The sequence below is a fragment of the Rhineura floridana genome, chromosome 13, assembly GCF_030035675.1.
Source record: "Rhineura floridana isolate rRhiFlo1 chromosome 13, rRhiFlo1.hap2, whole genome shotgun sequence".
NCBI lineage: Eukaryota > Metazoa > Chordata > Lepidosauria > Squamata > Rhineuridae > Rhineura > Rhineura floridana.
Genome location: NC_084492.1, coordinates 41,134,172 through 41,152,506, shown reverse-complemented (window position 1 = coordinate 41,152,506; position 18,335 = coordinate 41,134,172). Strand labels below are relative to the sequence as shown.

General features: G+C 48.0%; 2 protein-coding genes across 2 annotated transcripts; one reads left to right on the top strand and one right to left on the bottom strand.

Annotated features, from left to right (window-relative positions):
* The first annotated feature begins 230 nt into the window (after positions 1-230).
* Positions 231-4,733, top strand: LOC133369407 (haptoglobin-like). The gene is given in 5 exon segments (XM_061594691.1): positions 231-330; positions 1,078-1,140; positions 1,143-1,178; positions 2,068-2,145; positions 2,736-4,733. Coding segments are annotated over 5 exon segments (1,038 nt in total). The 3' UTR covers positions 3,497-4,733.
* Positions 4,734-4,886: 153 nt separating this feature from the next.
* LOC133369124 (uncharacterized) lies at positions 4,887-18,281 on the bottom strand. Its single transcript, XM_061594042.1, has 2 exons — positions 17,810-18,281; positions 4,887-17,568 (listed from the first exon to the last, which is right to left on the bottom strand). Exon 2 carries the CDS (start codon positions 14,321-14,323, stop codon positions 13,349-13,351), a length of 975 nt encoding a protein of 324 aa, XP_061450026.1. The 5' UTR covers positions 14,324-17,568; positions 17,810-18,281; the 3' UTR covers positions 4,887-13,348.
* Positions 18,282-18,335: the final 54 nt, after the last annotated feature.

Sequence of the window (18,335 nt, the reverse complement as noted above, 5' to 3'; positions counted from 1 at the left end):
GACCTCTCTCTAGGTCTGCTCCCTCAGGCCTGCCCTGATCTTTTCATGGCCAGGAAGTAGGACCTGAAGTCCTCTTCCTGCTACCTGAGAGCAGGAGAATGTGGCAATGCCTGAGAAGGGGTCATATGCTGAGGAGCGCTGGCCCAGATCCACTTGGCACCTGATGGGAGGGCTTGTGCCTGGCGACTGGGAAGGGCAATGACCTTGGCAAGGACAGTTATTACAGGAAAATGCATGTACAGGAGACCACGCCTGAGCCTGGCATAAAAGGGACACAGGGTGAGCCCTTTCATCCAGATGTTCGGAGGAAGCCACAGGAAGCAGCAGCAGGTACTTGTCTGTACTCCCTCCCTCCTCCTTGTCCACCAGCCCAGAGCTCTGCAGATGCTTTTTGTGCTGGGTAGCTAATGTGGTTATTTGGCTCAGAAGTGCTGCCCCTTTTTTTGAGGGCTGCTGTTGGACCCCCTCTTAGGAAGACTGGGCCAGGGTGGCCCAGCCCTTTGCTATCTCCAGGAGGGAACGTCCCACCCCACACTGTGAGCTGGGAACCCATAGGAATTTTGGAACGGGGGGAGGAGGTTTTAAATTCTGCTCAGGGCAAGGAAAAGGGCCCTTTTGAGCACAACGTGCATTTAAAATGAGCTGGTGCACACCCAAGAACAACAGCTGTTTCATGCCCTGGAGCTGCACTCCCCCCAAAGCTCATGAACCCGTTTTCTTGGGACTGTTCCTGACCCCCACATGGTGAGCAGAACTGTTTGCGGTGGAAAGAGAGGCTTCCGCCGCAGGCTTGGACCTCCCTCCTCACAATGCTTTTCCTCACAGGATGTTCGTTCTTCTGGCTGGCTGGATCTGGGGTGTTATTGCCCTGATACACAGTGGAGGTTGTCAGACCGTATCCACAAAGGGTAGGTGTTGAAAGGGGAGGGGAGGTGAACCTTGGGATTCACCTGGGCTGCTGAGGGGGCTGGCAGCAGGAGGGTGGAGCAGTGTGAAAACAGCACAGGGTGGGGATTAGGGGCCGCAAGGTGAGCACTCCCCATGCCCTCCAGGAGCTGAACTGTTGCTCCTCCTCAGCAGAAATCTGCCCGCCTCCAGAAGAGATTGAACATGGGCATATCGAACGCTTCGTCAGTTATCAGTTGACCCTTATTACCAGCTACAGACTCCAATCAAAGGTAAGCATGGTCTGGCACTGCTGTGGTGCATCACAGACTGAACCTGGTCTCTAGACCCCCTCGCATGACATCCTGATGCCTACGCTGAAGTATTTTGGGCAGCAAGCAAAGACTTTTATTTCCCCAGGCCTTTTAAAATAATTTATTTGACTCTCTGCAGTTCACTGTTTTTAAGAAGGTGGAGGGTTTCTTTCAGCCCTTCAATGATTATTTTGTTGATTTGGGAATGGTGGTTTTGTCTGTTACAGGATATTTGTCCTGCAATTGACTGGAATATTAACACTACAATTTTTATTTGTTATAATCTGTTCATAGTAAGCAGAGTCCTATGGGTGACAAACAAGCAATGCCTTGCTTGCAACCTTCTACAGGCACCCAGCCGAATGCTGGGCTCAGTGGGCCTTTGCTCTAATCCGGCAAAGCAGTTCATCCAGGGACGTGATGGGATCTGGAGTGTCAGGGCACTGGGCCTCTCGTGTCACGCAGAGCACCCCATTTCCAAACCAGTCAGCAGCCTTGGCTAACTCTGGTATATGTTTCAGGTGCATTGAAAGGCAGTCTGGAGAATAAAGACACATTGCCAAACCAGAGCTCTTGTTTTTTGTAATTAAGAGCTGATATTAGTTTCCAGCAATATCAGATAGCAAGGAAGAAATTCTTTCCCATTCCCTCCCCATCAATTTTGAGCTTGTATCTGAAACCTCATCACCTCCGCCGCTGTGCCAAGGAGGAGGCAGGGGTCCAAAGCCACGGCGCGTCCCACAGCAGTCAGGAGGGTCTCAGCTTTCACTCTCGAGGTCCAGGAAACCAGTGTCTCCTCCTGAAATCCCCCCGTGTGTTGAGCCCTTTCCCTCCCTGCCCTGAGCCTGCCTCTTACCTGCTTTCTCAGGGCCGTTCCAGTGTGACCAGCAGACGCAGCTCTGGCTGAACAAAGCAGGCGATGCAGAACTTCCGGTCTGTGAGCCAGGTAAGAGGGAGCAGCCGCCAAGCTGAAGGGCCTAGCAGAGGCAGGACTTGGGGTACTGTCCCAAGGGCCCATCAGCCAGGAGCTGCCATAAAGCTCAACCTCCAAAGGGTACAGAAGAGCAGCCACAAGCCAGCGAAAAGGTGCCCAGCACATACCTCAGTGTGAATGACCAGGGTGGGTGGATGGCATAGATGGTGCCCCTTGCTCGGCAGCCCATTTGGAAGAGCTCCAAGTGGCAAAACTACATTTAAAATGTACTAATTAAAAGTATGTCTTACTTGCTGCCTTTCCAGCCCTCTGTGGTTTATATATTATTTGTTAAATGTCTTGGCCACTCAAAGTGGCTGCAGCTCCACAAGCTTTGCACACAGGTCCATCGTCCTTGAGCTGTGAGCATCCTGTTGGTGGGGGCAGATTGCACCTTTGTCCCCGCCAGGTGTGGGGGGGTGGCTCTTTGTGTGGCAAGGTGAACCAGGCTGGGGGAGGCTCCTGGGTCACAGGTGGCTCAGCAGGACAGGGAGGGGCCTTGCTGTTCCCACTGCTGTGGCTCAGGCAGCCTCTTCAAGCTGCCTCTTTGCACCCCCCCCCAGTGTGCGGGAAGCCAGAGTCGCCGGTCAGCCAAGTGCAACGCATCATTGGGGGCTTCAGGGCTGCCAACAACAGCTTTCCATGGCAAGTGAAGTTGCTCACCAGACACAATCTCACGGTGGGTGCCACACTGATCAGTGACCGATGGCTCCTGACCACGGGCCGCAACCTTTACCTGAACCACAGTGCTGATGCCCAACCAGAGGAGATTGCGCCCACCCTGCAGCTTTTCCTGGGTGATGGGCAGCCAGCTGGCCCTGTGGAGCGCATAGTCCTGCACCCCAACTTCACAGGAGAGGTGGATCTGGCCCTGCTGCACCTCCAGCACAACGTGTCTGTCGGGGCGGCTGTGATGCCCATCTGCCTGCCCCAGAAAGACTACGCCAAGCCCGGGCAGGTGGGCTTTATCTCTGGCTGGGGCCGCAACGTCTTCTTTGCCCACCCAGAGCGCTTGCGTTACGTGCAGCTGCCCGTGGCCGACCAAGAGGACTGTGCCACATACTACGCGGCCGGCAGGCCCTACGGTGTTGAGTTGCTGCTGGGCAACCAGACCTTCTGCGTGGGCATGAGCGAGCTGCGGGAAGACACCTGCTTTGGGGATGCCGGTGGGGCCTTTGTGGTGCAGGACCCCAACGACGACATCTGGTACGCAGCAGGCATCCTCAGCTTCGACAAGACCTGCTCCACCGCCAAGTACGGGGTCTATGTGCGGCTCTTCAGCCTGCTGGGCTGGATCAAGGAGACGCTGGCTGCTGCCCCCTGAGCCACGCCGGGCTCAAGTGCCCCCCTCCATACTGGGGTAAGCAGCGACCCCGCGGAGGTCAAGCCACGGCCTCCCCCTCCCCCAGGAGCAAAGCACCCCCCCACCTTTGTTCTACCAACCCATTAAAGTCCCAGGCTGTAAGGCACCTGAGGCCGGTGCGTGGATGGGTCACCGCCTGGGAACCACATGCAAGCCGCATTGGGTTTCTAGCATGCAAAGAAAGGCGAGGTAGAAATGTAAGAAACAACAATAATAATAATAATAAACAATTAAAGCTTTTGGTGGTTTGTTCTGGACAGCTTGCTGGTGGCTCTTGGGTGACTGGGCGCCCCAACCTTTTCCTTCGCAGGGCGGCACTCCGAGCAGCGGGGGCGCCCCAGGCTGAAGCCGAGCAGCAGGGACGGGCCAGCGGGAGCCCCGTTGCTCCGGGCGCCCTCTCCGCCGGCAGGGGGGGAGACGCCACCCGGCAGCCCCTCCGGAGGCCAGGGACCCCTCGCCGGGAGGGAGGGTCGGTCTCGGGGGCCCTGAGGGGCACCGGAGACGGGCGGGCTGCCGGCCGAGAGGAGGAGGAGCGCCGTCGGCTGTGACGTACGGAGGGCGGGAGAAGCCCCGCCCCCCGGTTCGGCCACTGCCGCCATAGACCTATAAAACTGGTAGAGGGACTGCAGTCCGAGCCGCGCTGGCGAAGCCCGTCGGGTAGAGAGCGCGGTAGCCGCGCGAGGTCTCCAGGGTCTGGAAGTCACCTACCGGGATTGTCACTCGGCAGCCCTGCGGGGCCCCTCCAACCAGGGTCTCTCTCCCCCCGCCGACCCGGCTGCAACGCGGCTGCGCAGTGGCCCCTTCACTCCCCCAGAATCTCAGTGAGGCCCCAACACAACTCTGAGGCACGCTAAGGTTTTCCTAGCTCTGTAACGCTCTTCGGCGGCTGTAGGAGCCCACACCAATGCTCGCGAGGGGGCGGTGCTACAACATCGCCTTCCGGCCGCCGCCGCGCCTCCTAGCGCCCACCACGAGGATGAAAAAGTTTCACTTCCGCCTCTAGTTCAAAACTGCAGGTTGCAGCCGCAGCCGCAGCCGCATCCCCTTTTGGAAAAGCTGCGGGGAGACATGATGATGTCCATCCAAATGGTGCTTTAACGCCAGGTGCTTTATCTGTTAACTATTTCAAGAACGTGCAAACTGTCATTGGAAAAGTAACTGATTTTTTAAAATAAACGTTAGTTATTTATTATTTGAATTATTTATTTATTTATTTATTTTATTTCATTTTTAAACCTCCCATAGCGAATAGCTCTCTGGGCAGTGAACAAAACAAGATTAAAATACAATATTACAATAAAATTACAATAAAATCAGCAACGTTAAACGAAAAACATTAAATGAAACACATTGAACATTAAAATGCCTGGGAGTATAGCCAGGTCTTAACCTGGCGCCTAAAAGAAAGTACCGAAGGCGCCAGGCGTATCTCCTCAGGTAGGCTGTTCCACAGTTCGGGGGCCACCACAGAAAAGGCCCTAGATCTAATAACAATCCTCCGGACATCCTGATGAGTTGGTACCCGGAGGAGGACCTTGGATACTGAACGAAATGAACAGGTAGGTTCATAGCGGGAGAGGCGTTCCACAAGGTATTGTGGTCCCACACCGTGTAAGGCTTTATAGGTCATGTTAGATCCAAACCCAACACGCAAGCTGTCCTGTTATCCCAGCTCACTTATTACACCCCGGGAGAGTGCGGAGCTGAGTAAATATGAACCCACTATCAGAGATCAAGCAACACAAAACAAAGCCTTTGCAAAGGGGACCCAATACTTACAAGCCAAAGCAGGTGAGCATGGGAACCGCGTTTATTGATAGATGGGGGTTTATATAGGCTTACCCCGAAGTTTACAGTATCATGTTCACGTCATAAAACATAAAGAAACAATTGCTAACTGCCATAGCTTTAGGACATATGTGAGAAACAAAAGGGGTACAGGAGAAGAACAAAGTGGAAACATTGCACTGTCAACTTGTCTACATATTTCACATGTCCTTGAGATAAGCACTATGCAGGAACGGACAAAGGCGTATGGGAAGAGGAGGTTCAGTTGCAACCGGGCGCCCTCTAACTCAAACACAGACATGGTATCATTATGTCTTGCATATCAAAAGGGAGGGATACAACTCGAGAGCTATGAGGGACAATAAAGCAGTCTTTAAACACAGACATTTCTGTGTGAAACATTTTGACAGCAATAAGCAAAGCCATAAGCATATATACGATATGAAATGCATAGTAGGGGAGTCTCCAGCGTAATCCGGCTTTTATTATATGAGCCACTGGAACGTCGGTAAGGGTCAGGTCACAAGGAAATAAATCTACATTTTATACCGAAAGTCAGATAAATGCCACTTTGGTTCTATTTCTCATGAAGCCTAAGCTGGTTTAGGTAAGACCAGTGAATTATAGTTTTATTAACACTGGGGTTTCAATTTAAACACAACACTGGCACTGGGGGTTTCAATTCAAACACAACAATCCCCCCTTTCAGCCCTGAGAGACTAGCTAGTCTCTCAGGTAGCTGTATCACCTTGCTTGGGTTGCCAAATCGGCCTTAAAGCCATTTCCATGTAAGTTGGTTGCGGTTTTCGGAAAATGACAGTGTGAGCTTGTTTATACAGACTGAGGCCAATTGCATCAAATTTGGAATAGCAGATTGAGGCTTTCGGGAAAATGAAGAAATCAGCCTATGCAGGCAGGCGGAAGCAAGCTGGATTAAATTTGGGATGCATTGTATACAGCAACAAACAGCTATTAATAATACTATAACTATTACAACATAAAACACAATCTTGCGTCAGTCTGCTCAACTTCCTTTTCAGTACATCGACCAAGGAACTGTCAAGTATGACTGGGCCTTTTGATACTACTAGAATGGCCCGTTTGCTTGGTTTTGGTCCCTAAAACTAAACTCAGAGACCTATAGAGATTAACTGAATAACATTAGAAATACATTGCAAGTAACAACATCCAGTATTAATAATAATAATAAAAAAACCTATTACTATAATCACATAAAACAATATCTTCTGCCAGCTAGACCAAAATTCACAGAGCCACCAAGGGCCAGCAGGCATTTGGCGACCCGTTAAGCCTCATAGGAAAAGAACAAGTCAGTGACCTGAGGAAAATGAAATGCAACAAATGCTACCATCTCAACAGTAATATTACCTTACCCACTGTTTTATGTCCCATTCTTCAAAGTCCAATTGCCATTTTCAAGTGGGTATATCACATGTATTGGTCATACAGACCTCACCTCTTACTAAACCGCTTATCACCCAGCCCTCCTCTGCCTCCTTTAAGCTGTAGCAGGAAGCAAAGGAGACTGTACTCCTTAAGTGACAAAGGGAACTCCCACTTATCCATGTGGTGAAGTGTGTGTTCCTTGTTTTGGTTGTCCCTGTCTTCTGTAAAATCCAGGCCAGTGGGGGGGGTCTCAATATAAGAAGACCCCCTATGTCTGTATATATTTTCTGATATGTGTGTTTCTAGTCAAGAAAAAAGGAAAACTAATGCTATTTCTAACGAGCAATGGGATTCCCTGTGGATGGGGGTGTATCCGCCAAGGATTAAGATAACATTTATGCGACAGCGTTTAACTCTGCCCTTGTTTTTCTATGCACAAAACCTCTGGAACGCATTACCAGCCGTGGGGGTATGTGTGAGTTGGAGTGGAAGTTATAGCTCTTGGCTTTTGCACCTCCTAGATTCCACTTGAACCAAAACGGGGTTAGCCAAGCTGTACCACTCCCTCCTTTTATGTGAAAGGCAGATGTACACAGATGACCTTTCACATAGGCTCCAATACTGACTTCCAGGGTGTGACTGTGCCATACGAGATGAATACACATTACAAGGGTTAATTAGACAAAGATCAGAATTCAAATCACCACAATGGGGTGCATTATAAGTGTTAAACCTTCTTTGGCATCCTTATCCCAGCCAAACAGGGAATTCCAAATACATCCATGTTACTATATCTGTGAGTGCTTATCTATAATGTAAATGACTGTATGGCAATCATGTGCTATCTAGAGTGTACTTGCTTCTCCATTTGTTTAACTGCTTCTAATTGTTTCTGTACATAGGATGAGAAAGTAGTGTCTGAAGATTAGCTAGGTCATAACCTAATGTGATGGGTTTGAGGTGTTGAAACAAATCTGGATTAACTAATATTCTCTGGATGATCCATACATGGACTTTAAATGGAAAGTCACATCCTACCTTAATACCACAAAGGCATCTATTGAAATGTTAGCATAGGTTGTATATAGTACTTATCAATAACATCATAATCACAAAATATTCTAAGGCTCATACACCCATGTCCAGAATATACAATAGTTGAACTTAATTCATTTCTTAGCATGAAAAAGCCATAAGATACATTAATCATTTTGAGAGAAAAGCAATCTTGATGGAATTCCAAACTATCATCTTCCTAGATTCTTAAGTGTTGACATCCATTCACATTAATTGTTACCTATTCCTAGCCATTGTAATGACAGAGTGAGAAAATAAACAAATGGGTCAAAACTTCACATTGATGAACCTTACATCTGAAGTAGCCAAATTCAGTAAAACCCCTATTACAGAATCACTCAGAAGGATTTGAAAAGTAAAAACATCTAAAGAACAAAACAGCCATAACATATAAATTATGAAGGGAAAACAATAACAACAACACATTCTTAAAGGACAATGCATAAACAGTTACATTCAATATTACAATGGAAATATTACAAAGAAAGCAAGTAAATAAAACAAATAAACACACTGTGGGATGGCTTGCACAAAGTTCATCCTGTTCCTGTTCATGTTCAGTTACAGCTTCCACTGAACATGTGTGTCTTTTGCTGATGTTAGGCAGAGAAACTGAAATAATGAAAGAATCTTCATTTCCCCCCCCCTTTTCCCCCGAGTGACTGTATGAAAAGATTGCAAACTTGCACAAGGTGCCCGTTTCAGGTTGCTGGCCAATATAAGCCCGAAAATAGTTCTGTGGTTAGGTAGAATGAAGCAGGCCTCTATGCTGTTATTGCAGCAATACAGGAAAATAGCATGCCAGTTGCATATCGTGTTATGGTCCTGGAGCACTTCAAAGATCGAGTCCAAAATGTCTCAAAATAAAAAATCTTCTATGATACACACGCAAAAGGAAAATGTTCCTTGGGGAGAAAACACTTCAGTACAGGAAGGAAAATATAAAAATAAAACATCCATGGCCACAGATGAGACTTCTGATTAAAGTGGACAAAACCAAAATATTGTCTTTGCAACAGACAGACAAAACACACAACAGTACAACATATTCTAAACTCCTGAGTTTCCCCATCCTCTGGCTATGTAGAGCCTTGCTCATGAAAAGCAGCCACGGAAAGCAGAGAAAAAGGATTTATACCTCTTGCTATGAATACAAAACAAAGAGATGTTAGTGGCACAAATAGATAAAGTTCTGTTCCAAATCAGCAGGGTGTTCCAATGGTGCTCATCCTGTATGCAGAGCAGTTGCTCTAAGTGCCCGTCAAGGAATAAATGCACTAACATGCGTTATAATTGCGAACATCATTTTAAAAGAAAAAAGTTCATTAGTAATAGTGTGATTTATATGCACAAGGTATGACAATGCATTTTCCTGTTGAAAGTCCTGGTCCATCTTCAGTCAAAGAGCAACTGGGGATGAGTTTCTGTTTTGGAAGCAAAGTAATATTGATTCCCAATGTGAATTCTAATATGAGGTAGACAATTACTGTGGCTGGAAGCTCTGCATTTTGGTCCCCTTTTGCTAATGAATTTACCTAGTCACAAGAGGGCATCTCATTAGGTTTAAACAGCAAGGTGGCCTCAGTTTTGCCTATCTAGGAAATGGGCAAATTATACATTTCACAGACAAATTTAAAACAATTACCTGGGATCGAGTACCTCAAGAAGAGGTTTTATTTTCCTTATGGAAGAAAGACCCTTCAGGAAGTTTTGTTGTTGACTTCCAAATATATATATATATTTTACTCAAGTTCAAAAGTTTCAACAGGTATAGGTTCTAATCCACAATCTACCAACAATGATGAATTCTACCCACAAGGCACTACATACAAATTTAGTTGGCACTTACAATTGCCTCCCTTTATATACAGGTAAATGGGTAGAGTAGTTTCAAAAGTAATTTTGTTATTTTTGCCCCTTTGGCCACTGACAGAAAAACTAACTGTGCCAGGCTTTTATCTACAAGCAACAGCCAAAGGTTCAGGTCTAATCTAAACAAAAGGAACTCTAGTATCTTAACAAAGGGGGGGGAAACCAATCTCTTTCCCTTTTCTGTGATTCTGGCTCAACATGCAGTAACAAAACAAACAAACAAACAAAAAAAGAACCACGTCAAAAGAAACGTAACATTTACAAGATAAGAAATAACTGACAAATAATGAAAAGCAAAACTTATTCTAGACAAAAATATCCCCCCCTCTGTGAACATCTGCTATTGGGATTAATGTCAAACGGCAAGGGCTGAAATAAGAAATTATATTTAATAAGTTACAATCACATAACAGACAGCACAATAATTAGGAAAACACAGCCAATCCGTCTTTATATAAAACATAGTAAACCATAGGGATCACGTTAGACTTAAAGCATAAAACTGCTGCAGAGAAAACTATCATCCCACTGTTTAAGCAGACTGGAGAAAACAATTTTAAGAAGCTTGAAAAGGAAGGGAGCTCCAAAGAAATAAAACGTTCCTCAATGGCAAGGACTGAGATAAGGAAGATATAAAACATTACATCAGGAAGGAAGATGCACACAAGTAATCTGTAGCAAGCAAGACAGACAAACACACACACACACACACACACACAAAAAAACCCTTAATAATCTAAATTCATATCAAATAAGGAGGTAGGGAAGAAGGAGTTAACCCAGTACAGGAACAGAAGAGAAAGAAACCCAGACATTCTAAAAGGAATCGCTTAGTTCAAATCCTATACTTTCTATAAAAAAAAATGCTAAGAACTACTAAGAGAACAGGTGGGCAGCGCAGCTGATCCAAGCAGTTAAAAGAGGAAAAGGTAAAATCAGCATGATTTATGAACAACAGTAATGGAAGGAAAGTTCCCTTGAAAGCAAACCCACAGAAAAACTTTCATACATACACTCAAAAAAAAGCTATCCGCATACAACCTCTCACTTGGGTACCCAACTCATACACATTTCTTTTATGCAAATCCTTCCTATTACCATTCTTACGTTCTTACTTCCCGGGAAAACACAAGCCTTACACACCTAGGAGTCTGACCCGTCCCTGGGCGTCCAGGTACGGCTGGTCTCGCACAATCAATGGCGTTTCCTTAGTCAATAACCGTTTCTCTTTTTCTCTTTTTCTCCTTTTCGCAAGCGCGTGACCGTTCCCCCCTGAGGGCCCCTCTCCTGGATCCTTCTCTTCCGTCTCAGCACTTGAATCGGAAGAGACTTGTTTCCGCGCCGGCCGAGGAGCCCCGCCTTCAGGGCTGGAAGGCGGCGCTGGCGCGGAAAGCATAATAGAACGACTTAAAATCATTCTTCTATCTGAGTCATCCTTAGAAAAATAACTTGGAGGGGGGGCCTCACCGGTCAAAGATCTGTCTTTCAGCATTGTAAAAACCCTGCAATCTCTGCACTCCCATCTGCCATAGGAGCCAGAAATGCAATTAATCTGAATGTTTTACCTCAATCCGCTCCCCTACTCCTCTTAAAGGAACGGGTTTAAAGGAGCCGCTCTTTGGCTACCGTTCACCCGGTGCCAATACTGCAGTTACCCGCGGTCTCGCTACCGCACAGAGCTCAATCATCTTTCTCTTTTTCAGGCCTCTCTTACGCACAGGCAAGTCCTCCTCTTGCCACAGCATACACATTATTCCCAAAGGGCTGTCCTTTACCGGCACACTCCCTTTATTTCCCATGACGTCTGATAGCGGGTTTTCCTCAACTGTGCTTTATCCCCAAAATGTCAAAGCCGCCCACTTGTGTTGGTAACCGAGGAAATCCTCGTGGCGCCTGTTATCAATTCAAGGGGTGCAATGGCAAAAAGGGGGTCCGCACAAGGGATCCCGGACGAGCCCCCAATTGTTAGATCCAAACCCAACACGCAAGCTGTCCTGTTATCCCAGCTCACTTATTACACCCCGGGAGAGTGCGGAGCTGAGTAAATATGAACCCACTATCAGAGATCAAGCAACACAAAACAAAGCCTTTGCAAAGGGGACCCAATACTTACAAGCCAAAGCAGGTGAGCATGGGAACCGCGTTTATTGATAGATGGGGGTTTATATAGGCTTACCCCGAAGTTTACAGTATCATGTTCACGTCATAAAACATAAAGAAACAATTGCTAACTGCCATAGCTTTAGGACATATGTGAGAAACAAAAGGGGTACAGGAGAAGAACAAAGTGGAAACATTGCACTGTCAACTTGTCTACATATTTCACATGTCCTTGAGATAAGCACTATGCAGGAACGGACAAAGGCGTATGGGAAGAGGAGGTTCAGTTGCAACCGGGCGCCCTCTAACTCAAACACAGACATGGTATCATTATGTCTTGCATATCAAAAGGGAGGGATACAACTCGAGAGCTATGAGGGACAATAAAGCAGTCTTTAAACACAGACATTTCTGTGTGAAACATTTTGACAGCAATAAGCAAAGCCATAAGCATATATACGATATGAAATGCATAGTAGGGGAGTCTCCAGCGTAATCCGGCTTTTATTATATGAGCCACTGGAACGTCGGTAAGGGTCAGGTCACAAGGAAATAAATCTACGTTTTATACCGAAAGTCAGATAAATGCCACTTTGGTTCTATTTCTCATGAAGCCTAAGCTGGTTTAGGTAAGACCAGTGAATTATAGTTTTATTAACACTGGGGTTTCAATTTAAACACAACACTGGCACTGGGGGTTTCAATTCAAACACAACAGTCAAAACCAGCACCTTGAATCTGGCTCGGAAACAAATAGGCAGCCAGTGCAGGCAGGCCAGGACAGATGTTATATGCGCAGACCAGCGGGTCCTCGTCAACAACCTGGCTGCCGCATTTTGCACTAGCTGAAGTTTCCGAACGGTCTTCAAGGGCAGCCCTACGTAGAGCGCATTACAGTAGTCCAGTCTAGAGGTTACCAGAGCGTGAACAACTGAGGCAAGATTTTCACTGTCCAGATAGGGGCGTAGTTGGGCTACTAAGCGAAGATGGTAAAACGCATTCCGTGCCACCGAGGCCACTTGAGCCTCAAGCAACAAGGAAGGGTCAAAAAGGACCCCCAAACTACGAACCTGTTCCTTCAAGGGGAGTGTAACCCCATCTAGAACAGAATGAACATCCACCATCTGGGCAGGTAAAGAGCTCACCAACAGTGTCTCAGTCTTGTGTGGATTAAGTTTCAGTTTATTAGCTCTCATCCAGTCCATTATCGCGGTCAGGCAACGGTTCAGCACATCAACAGCCTCACCTGAAGAAGGTGAAAAGGAGAAGTAGAGTTGTGTGTCATCAGCGTACTGATGGCAACGCACTCCAAAACTCCTGATGACCGCACCCAGAGGCTGCATGTAGATGTTAAAGAGCATGGGGGACAAGACCGACCCCTGAGGGACTCCACAATGGAGAGTCCAGGGTGTCGAGCAATGTTCCCCAAGCACTACCTTCTGGCGACGATCCATTAAGTAGGAGCAGAGCCACTGCCAAGCAGTGCCCCCAACTCCCAGAGCCTCCCCAGAAGGATACCATGGTCGATGGTATCAAACGCCGCTGAGAGATCAAGGAGAATCAACAGAGTCACACTCCCCCTGTCCCTCTCCCGACAAAGGTCATCATACAGGGCGACCAAGGCTGTTTCAGTGCTAAAACCGGATTGAAACGGATCCAGATAATCGGTTTCATCCAAGAGCGCTGGAGCTGGCCGGCGACCACCCGCTCCAGGACCTTGCCCAAAAAAGGGACATTCGCCACCGGTCTATAGTTGTTCAAAATATCTGGGTCCAAAGAAGGTTTCTTTAGAAGAGGTCTCACTACTGCCTCCTTGAGACTACCAGGGACTACTCCCTCTCTCAAGGAGGCGTTTATCACCTCTTTGGCCCAGCTGGTGGTTACAGCCCTGCTGGCCTTCACCAGCCAAGATGGGCAAGGATCAAGGGCAGACATGATCGCCCGCAGCATTCCAAGCACCTTGTCCACTTCCTCGAGCTGCACCAACTGAAACTCATCCAACAATGAAGGACAAGACCGCGCTCTGGACACTTCAATGGATTCAACTGTCATAACATCAGAGTCTAAGTCCCGACGGATGCAAGCAATCTTGTCCTGGAAGTGCTCCGCAAATTCGTTGCAGCGGGCTTCCGATGTTTCCTTAGTATCAGGAGGGCCAGAATGTAAAAGCCCTCGTACCACCCTAAAAAGCTCCGCTGGGCGGCAAAGAGATGATCTAATGGTGGCAGCAAAATATGACTTTTTTGCCGCCCTAACCGCTTTTACATACAACTTAGTAGAAGCACTCACCAAAGAATGACTACATCCGTCAGGAGTTCGCCTCCACCTGCACTCTAGCCTCCTTCTCTCTTGCTTCATCACTCTCAACTCCGGGGTATACCACGGTGCTGTTTGAGTTCTGCACCGAAGGGGGCACGCGGGAGCGATCATGTCAATGGCCCGGGTCATCTCCGCATTCCACAGATCGACCATGGCCTCGACAGGAGCGCCAGTGCTATCAGCCGGAAAAACTCCCAGAGCGCTCTGGAAAGCAACAGGATCCATAAGCCTCCGGGAGCGGACCAACTTAATAGGTCCCCCACCTCTGCAGAGGGAAAGGGCTGCCGTGAGTCTAAAGCTCAGCAAGCGGTGATCTGTCCATGACAATGGAGTAGATGAAAAATACCCCACCCTCAGATCACCATCTCCATGACCAGTGGCGAAGATCAAATCAAGAGTATGTCCTGATACATGCGTCGGGCCAGTAGCAACTTATGACAGCCCCATGGTTGTCATGGAGGCCATGAAGTCCTGAGCTGCCCTGAACAAGACAGCCTCGGCATGAATGTTGACATCCTCCAGTACCACAAGTCTGGGGGATCTCAACAATACCTCCGAGACTATCTCCGTCAGCTCAGCTAGGGAAGCCATTGGGCAGCAAGGTGGGCGGTACACCAATAGTATTCCCAATCTGTCTCCTTGGCCCAGCACAAGATGAAGACACTCCAAACCAGTCGCCGTCTGGACAGGGTGCTTGTTGAGAGAGAAAGAACTCCGATAGACCACAGCAACCCCGCCTCCCCGGCCCTCAGATCTACCACAGTGCTGCACCGAATACCCAGGTGGGCAAAGCTGGGAAAGAGCAACTCCTCCCTGCTCACCCACCCAGGTTTCGGTAATGCACACAAGGTCGGCACCCTTCTCCACAATCAAATTGTGGATAAGGGGTTTTTTATTAACGACCAACCTAGCATTTAAGAGCAGCACCTGGAGATCCGAGAGCTGGCTGACAGTACAACCAACAGTCCTGTGGATACGAGGAGAACCGGAACAAGGCACAGACACAACTTGTCTGGGACGAGTTCCCCTTACCTGGCACGTTATTATATCCCACTCTTCCTCCCAGCAGGAGCTCAGGGCAGCAAACAAAGACACTAAAAACACTTTAAAACGTCATAAAAGACTTTAAAATACGTTAAAACAAAACATCTTTAAAAACATTTTTTAAAAGCTTTGAAATCTAAAAAAAAAAGTTAAAACAACATACTGTTTTTAAAAAAGATTTAAAAACATATTAAAAAGCAATTCCAGCACAGAGGCAGACTGGGATAAGGTCTCAACTTAAAAGGCTTGTTGAAAGAGGAAGGTCTTCAGTAGGCACCGAAAAGATAACAGAGATGGCACCTGTCTAATACTTAAGGGGAGGGAATTCCAAAGGGTACGTGCCACCACACTAAAGGTCCATTTCCTATGTTGTGCAGACTGGACCTTTTGATAAGTTGGTATCTGCAGGAAGCCCTCACCTGCAGAGCACAGTGATCTGCTGAGTATGCAAGGGATAAGACGGTCTTTCAGGTATCATGGTCCCAAGCTGTATAGGGCTTTGTACACCAAGACTAGAACCTTGAACTTGGCCTGGCAGCTAATAGGTAGCCAGTGCAATTCTTTCATCAGTGGGGTGACATGTTGGCAATACCCTGCCCCAGTGAGCAGTCTCGCCGCTGCATTTTACACCAGCTGCAGCTTCCAGACCAACCTCAAGGACAGCCCCACATAGAGCACATTACAGTAATCCAACCTGGAGATTACCAGTATGCGGACCACAGTGGTCAGGCTTATCCCGGTCCAGAAACAGCTGCAGCTGTCTTACCAGCCAAAGCTGGTAAAAGGCACTCATATCCACTGAGGTCACATGGGCCTCTAGCAACAAAGATGGATCCAGGAGCACCCCCAGACTACGGACCTGCTCTTTCAGAGGGAGTACGGCCCCATCCAATGCAGGCAACTGACCAATTATCTGAACTCGGAAACCATAAACCCACAGCACCTCCGTCTTGCTAGGATTCAGACTCAGTTTATTGGCCCTCATCCAGCCCACCACCGAGTCCAGGCAGCGGTCCAGGGCTCACCCATGTCACCAAGTCTGCCCAGAAGGATACCATGGTCAATGTTAGGCGTAATTATGCCTGAAACTACAGGCAACCTATTGCAGATGCAAGTATAAAGCAATGAATATTTATCTTTGCCTCATTTTGTAGCTTTTTATAGCAGTATTACACATCTCAATATGACAGTTAATGACCAAGATATGCACCATTTATATGGGCGTTCGTATGCCCACAATATTTTCTGATAGTTCAACGATCATTTGTTAAGCAATGGCTTCCACATGCACACAGAGGTGGGTAGCGGAGTCCATTTTTAATATATCATCTAGTGCTTCTTTCCTTATGCTTGGAGGTCACTAATTTTTGACAGTGTGTGCTTGCATCTGGAAGTGTGGTCCTGTCAGGTTTATATGTTAAATCATCATTTTTTTCTTTTCCCTAGTCATATCTGGATCTGTACCTGAGGCTTGCTGGTCAGGCAATTTCTCCAGATGTCACATTGAAAAATTACTGGCTGGGGAAGGGGCGGGAAGCTCTGCTTCCTGGCAGGTCACACACGAAGCCCATTAACCCCTTCAAGGCCTTTCCTCTCCAAACAGCCCCATCTCCCTCCTTCTACACTCACCCACTCTTGGTGGGCTCTCAGTGGCCTTGAGCAAGGCAAATCCCTCCACACAAGAATATGGCAGAGTCAGCCTGTGCTCTCCATTGGGCAGCTCTTTGGGTCGGCAAAAGGCAGCAGTTAGCACCTCCTTCTGCCCTATTGCAAGTCCAGAAAGGAGACAGACATTTGCCTGGTCTCTTTGAAAGATAGAATTGAGCTTTCCACCCTGCCAACTGCTCCTCTCGTCCCAAATAGCTCTCGGCTCCTGGTTTTATCTTTTTATGTACTTGTGCTGAGAAAAGAAAAGGAGGGCTAAGACTCGAGCTGTATGCATCATCTATTTCCACCTGGGAAAACTCTCCCCCCCACGCACATTGCTGCAGGGATTGCCCTCTGCACCTAGGCAGTCACTTTTCATTAGGACATCTTGCAGGCCAATGTGTACCAAAGGATACCTTCAGAACCTAGGAATGTCTCTGCCGGCTCATCCCAGAGGTGCCACTGCTTCAGAGTCTCCTGCTTTCCACAGTAGTCAACCAGGCAGTAATTCCCCCTGTGGCATATCCCCAGCATCCAAGATCTGGTATTAAGACACGCTGCCTCTACGTATGGGGGCTCCACTGTTCTAGCATGAGCGATACCTGCTACACCAGTTTTTTAAAAAAAGTCTTCACTCCCTGGATGCTGTCTGCACCCTACTGCCGCTGCAGACAATACCTCCCCTTTGCTCCAAATGCGAGGGGAGAGCTTTTGCTAAACTGGCAGAGGGTCTTTCAGGTGTGCCGACAGGTGTCTGCATACAAAACATGTGGCAGAGGCTGAAGGTGGAGGAAGAAGAGAAAGAAGAGGGGATTACTATCAGTGGCTCCCGTCTCCTCACAGCTGACAATGCCCTTACTCAGAACAAGAGGAGAGGGCTTTTCGTGAAGCAAGGTTGCAAGGAAAGGCTGCTTTCCCCCTTTCTTCCTGGCAGCCAGCCTGCCTGCTTTTCTTGGCTCCTACTTCACTGCCCCCTCCTTTTAACATTTATTCTTGTTTGCAAGGCCGCTCAGATCTCACCTTTGATTCAGCTGGAGCCAAGGAGCAGTGAGGAGGCTCAGGAGTTGCTCGTCCCCCATCTCTGAGGCTAAATGTGTGCCAGCGTCCCCCCTTCCACCCCCATCTCTCTCTCCAATATGCTGCGGCAGTTGAGGGCTCCCCCTCCCATGTGCCCGAATGCATGCACGCCTGCAGGTGTTTGTGTTCTGCTCCGCTCTCATTCCCCAAGTACACACTAACCAAGTCACCAGTTCTGAAGATCATCCCAAGGCCTAAAAGCACCAACCCCCCTCCCTCAACCTGTCCACCCTTTTGTCTTCACAATCCAGCGCCCCCAACACTACCACATTGCTGCTTCTTGACGATGATTTTTAAAAAGCTGGGCAGGTTGGCTGAGGCCATATTCTGCCCCCAGCGCAAGGACCGGAGGAGGATCCAGGCGGGAGCCTCCTCTGCTCCCCTCCCCCCGCCCCGGCGCGCCTCCCTTCCGCGCTTCCCCAGCAAAGTCCTGAAAGCAGCGAAAAGCCACAGCCGGAAGCCCCGGGGG